At 30.2% G+C, this 4,478-nt stretch overlaps 1 protein-coding gene across 3 annotated transcripts; it reads left to right on the plus strand.

Moving 5' to 3' along the window:
* Positions 1-582: 582 nt before the first annotated feature.
* Positions 583-3,818, plus strand: LOC112765400 (reticulon-like protein B8). 3 transcript variants are annotated; one of them, XM_025811304.3, is made up of 6 exons: positions 583-936; positions 1,840-2,025; positions 2,257-2,437; positions 2,546-2,687; positions 2,779-2,848; positions 3,442-3,818. In XM_025811304.3, exons 2-6 carry the CDS (start codon positions 1,848-1,850, stop codon positions 3,609-3,611), a joined length of 741 nt encoding a protein of 246 aa, XP_025667089.1. In that variant the 5' UTR covers positions 583-936; positions 1,840-1,847; the 3' UTR covers positions 3,612-3,818. The 3 variants fall into 3 exon arrangements, with proteins under 3 accessions (XP_025667089.1, XP_025667087.1, XP_025667088.1); XM_025811302.3 differs by having other exon boundaries at positions 716-936; positions 1,832-2,025; XM_025811303.3 differs by having other exon boundaries at positions 716-936; positions 1,835-2,025.
* Positions 3,819-4,478: the final 660 nt, after the last annotated feature.

Consider the following 4,478-nt stretch of genomic DNA (forward strand, 5'->3'; position numbering starts at 1 on the left):
AAATTTGTATAATTATTTCTTCTACAAAAATGGTCTAAATTGATTTTTTTTTTAATATTTACTTTTTAAATAATCTTTTAGATATTCTAACGAAAAATTAAATGAATAAATAAAACTTTTGTTACTTATAAAAATGATCTATTTTATCAAATCAAAGTTTTTTTTAGAGAGCTAAAAGATTTTTTGGTATATTTTATCAAAAATTAAACCTTTCAAAGATAAAATGATAGTTTATTCATGTTATGTTGAGTGTTAAAAAAGGGCAATAATGCTGAAATTATAGTCAACTTGGTCAAAATGAGGCATTACCAAACCATAACCATTTTGATTTTTGAGAACAGTCAAACCAGTTTTTTTTTATTTTATTTTTTCTTTTTCTAAAAAGATGCCAAAATATCAAGATAGAAAGGAAGGTTGGTGTGGAGGTTCACGTGGAATTTGATATCAAGAATATTTAAAAAGCAGTAAAAGAAAGAAAAAAAGGTAGTTGCATAATTATTTATTTATTTCCTTTTTTCCTCACAACATTAATTAATTAATTACTATATTCTCTATAGGTTTCCCAGTCTTAAAAAAAATATTATTTAAAAAAATTAGCTAAAAACTTTATTCAAAATTTCAAATGATTTAAGTGTAAAAAAAAGTTCTAAAAAAAGTAAAAATAATAATTTTAAAAACTTTTTTCTATAAATTCGACAAAATTAACTAATTTTCCATGGCAACATGAAATTCGTGTTTACTCTTTTTTTTTTTTCAAATTAAATTATTAATCTAACAATACTATTATTATTATTAATTTATTATTTTTTTTTTCACACCATTGTTCCTTCTGCTACAAAGCAAGTTCCATCACTTTCTCTCTCTTTCTCTTTCACTCTCACTTTCTCTGCAGTGCTACTCTGCGAATTTGCTTCAGCTTGCGTTTTGCTTACTCTGGTTTGTGCATGCCTTCAATTTTAGTTCTTACGATTTTTTCCGTTTTAAGCAGTGTGTGCGTGTGTGTTTGAAAATCTTCGTTCTGTTCTGAAAATGAAATCATTTGTTGGTGTTTTCAGCTTGTGGAATAAGCTTTGAATTCCATTGTTTATTTGATCCTTTCGTGAATCGTGATACGTTAAATGCGCTTTATGTTTCTGAATTTGGGGGTAGAAAATAAAAAAGAAAACTTTGGGGTACTTCCTTTTTTCTTTTTCTGCTTTCCTTTTTATGTATATTTATAATTTGTTATTATTTATTTTTTGACTTTTGTATCAATGATCTTGACTTGCCAACATTTCTCTGATTTTTTTTTTGGCTTACTTTTTGGTGTTTATTAATGTGTTTATGAATGTCTTGGGATTTCTGTTTATAACTGTTTGTGCCTTGAAATTTTGGAAATATGTTTAATAATAAGAAATCAGTTTCATGAAAACAAAGCTGTATTATTCAATGAGCTTGTAAACTCAAGGTTTTGCCTTGAAGTTTGACTTGGTGTGGGTGTGAGCTTTATGAATCTATATATAGCTTGAATTTAGCAATTAGATTATTAGATGATCTCCTCTTTTGTTATGGTTCAGAAAATATAATTGGATCTTTTTGCATTTGATTCCTGCACACTGGTTTCGTTATAGATGATGATAATTGAAGACATTTTCTTACTTCATGGAGTGATTTTGTCTATTGAATTTGAAAAAGTAAGAAATAGAAAAAGAGAAGAATAAAAGGTAGATGAATAATATGGAGGAAGAAAAGGATTTCTTCATATGGATTAAATAAGAATTTCTCTGATGATGATTCAATGATGTTAGGCAGAATTGCTATTTTGTACATTGATGGTCTTCTCTGTTCTTAGTAGCACAGGAAGAACAATGGCAGACAAGATCACTGCTGAAAAGCTTTTTAACACCCTTGTGGAAACAATGGCAGCAGAGAAGCCAAAATCTGTATCCTTCTTTGAGGAAGAGAAATCGAGCTCTGTGAGCTCCCAGTTCAATAGACTCTTTGGACGCCAGAAACCGTTGCACAATCTTTTAGGTGGCGGAAAATGTATGCTAGTTCTAGCCTATTTGCTGCTGTAAAATATACTTCATTCTAAAATATTTGTCACTTTGGGAATTCGGTACAGTAATAACTTAATGTATACAATATAAATTGTATCTTGACACATTGGATTATGTACCGAATTTCCAAGCCGAGGTATTCTGGGAAGGAGAGAGTACCATTGGCATTTCCTAGTCTTAACCTTTTTAATGTTATATTTTTCTTCAAATGATGCAGCTGCCGATGTCTTGTTATGGAGGAACAAGAAGATTTCCGCAAGTGTTTTAACTGCTGCAACAGCTATATGGGTGCTTTTCGAATGGCTTAACTATCACTTCTTAACTCTTTTATGTTTTGCTTTGGTTCTTGGAATGCTTGCACAGTTTCTTTGGACAAATGCTTCTGGTTTGATGAGCAGGTTATTCGAGCATGCTTTCATCTCTTCTTTTGCTGCACAGTTTTGTAATTAATTTATTATGCAACTTTAAAGCTTTAGGTAAGTATGCTTTGTTCTCTGTTGCTACAGGAAGCCGGCTAAAGTTCCTCGTTTTGTTCTCCCGGAAGATGTCTTCGTTAATATTGCAACTGCCATTGGTGTTGAGGTTAACCGTGGTTTGAGGGTTCTTCAAGATGTTGCATGTGGAGGAAACCTAAAGCAGTTTCTTCTGGTAGGGGTGCTTGCTTTCATTTTGTTATTTATAATCGACAATCGTGATTAAAAAGGATTTATTGTGATTAAAATCAACATATTATTGCCAGGTTGTATTCAGCTTGTGGGCTGGTGCTGTGATTGGAAGCTGGTGCAACTTTTTGACTGTCATCTATGTCGGTGAGACCTGCTTTCCTTCATCTGCTTATCGTTCGATGGCTCTTCTAATCAAATGCACTCACCAATCATCGTTATGTTTTTCTTAAACTATTGATGGAAAAATGTATTTACTTTTAAAGAATTCCCATTGAATGTTTTAAGCGAAAAGCACAAATAGTTGTTAGCATTTCTTGGATGGTAAAGCCAATTTATGCCTGTATGCTGAATACTATACTGACGATTAAAGCGACTGTAAACGGCATGGCATGGAATTTATGTTCTCTGCTGCTGTAAACTATTCCAAAACATTCTTAAACATTTGGTTGATTGTCTGTTGAGATGCTTGTTTGTGGAAATTCTTCAACATAATACAAGCACATAATCATGTATTTGGTTACTTACACTTTCGGATACACCAAGAGACAAACACAATCATACTGAAATTATTGATTTTTTCATTAACGATTCAGTTGCTTCAAGCCTAATCCCATTTTGGTACACCATGTTAACTGTTTTTAGATATTGTTCCATCAGGAACAGAGTTTTCTTGATATTTTTCATGTTATATTTATATATACTTCATTGCTAAAACTTGTGTTATATTATTCCCAAAGGTTTTGTTGCTGCACATACACTCCCAGTTCTGTATGAAAGATATGAAGATCAAGTTGACAACTTTGTGTATAAGGTCCTTGGTGAGATGAGAAATCACTATAGTAAGCTTGATGCTGGTTTACTTAGCAAGATCCCAAAGGGAAAGCTCAAAGGAAAGAAGTTTGAATGATTACATTCATTCTTATATGTAAAATGGTTTAGACCAAAAAAATTTATGCTTTAAGCTTTAGGCAGCGATTGATCTTCTTCCAGTGTAAATTCAAGTACATAAAAAAAGAAGATAAGTCTCTGATCTCTTTACTGTTTCCCTTGGAATATATTTGGTAACAATTTATTAATTTCCCAAATTTAATCTGATATTTTTTGTTGTTTTTAACTTGTTTCACATATTCAATAAACAAAATGAATTTTAATAAAGTAAACTTTTTTTTTGGTAAATTAATAAAGTAATATTATTAAATTATAGCTCTGCGTTCCTATATTGGGCCTACCTGGATTGGGCTCTAAACTGGAGTGGACTGGTTTGGTCTGGGTTGATAGCCCAAAAAAATTGGTTTGAGTTATAGATTTACTATGTTAAGATTAGACTTAGTTTCATGACAAAAAAAAATTTAAACTTAGTGTCTTGGGAAAAGTGTTACATGACCCACAAAACTTTAATTATCTGGAGTAATGATATCCAATTTTGTATGTATAACTTTTATAAAAATAACGTATGCATATAAAAAATTAGTCATCAAATTTGTTAATATATATTTGTGTAATGTGTATAAATATATATTTTATATGAGTGATTAATTTAGTGATTAATTTTTTATGTATATATAATATAATTGGTATTTTTATAACGTATATTATTTTGATATCAATATTCGGCGATGAATATGTGTTCTTATATTTTATTAACTAAAAAATAATTTAAATTAACAACAATTCCTTTTTAATTTGAGTGTTAGAAGTATATGGTATACTAAAAGTATTTTGGAATGAAATCAATATATCAAGTTAAGTTGGTAGTGGAATAAACCCTAACAGC

This window comes from Arachis hypogaea, chromosome 17, assembly GCF_003086295.3.
Source record: "Arachis hypogaea cultivar Tifrunner chromosome 17, arahy.Tifrunner.gnm2.J5K5, whole genome shotgun sequence".
NCBI lineage: Eukaryota > Viridiplantae > Streptophyta > Magnoliopsida > Fabales > Fabaceae > Arachis > Arachis hypogaea.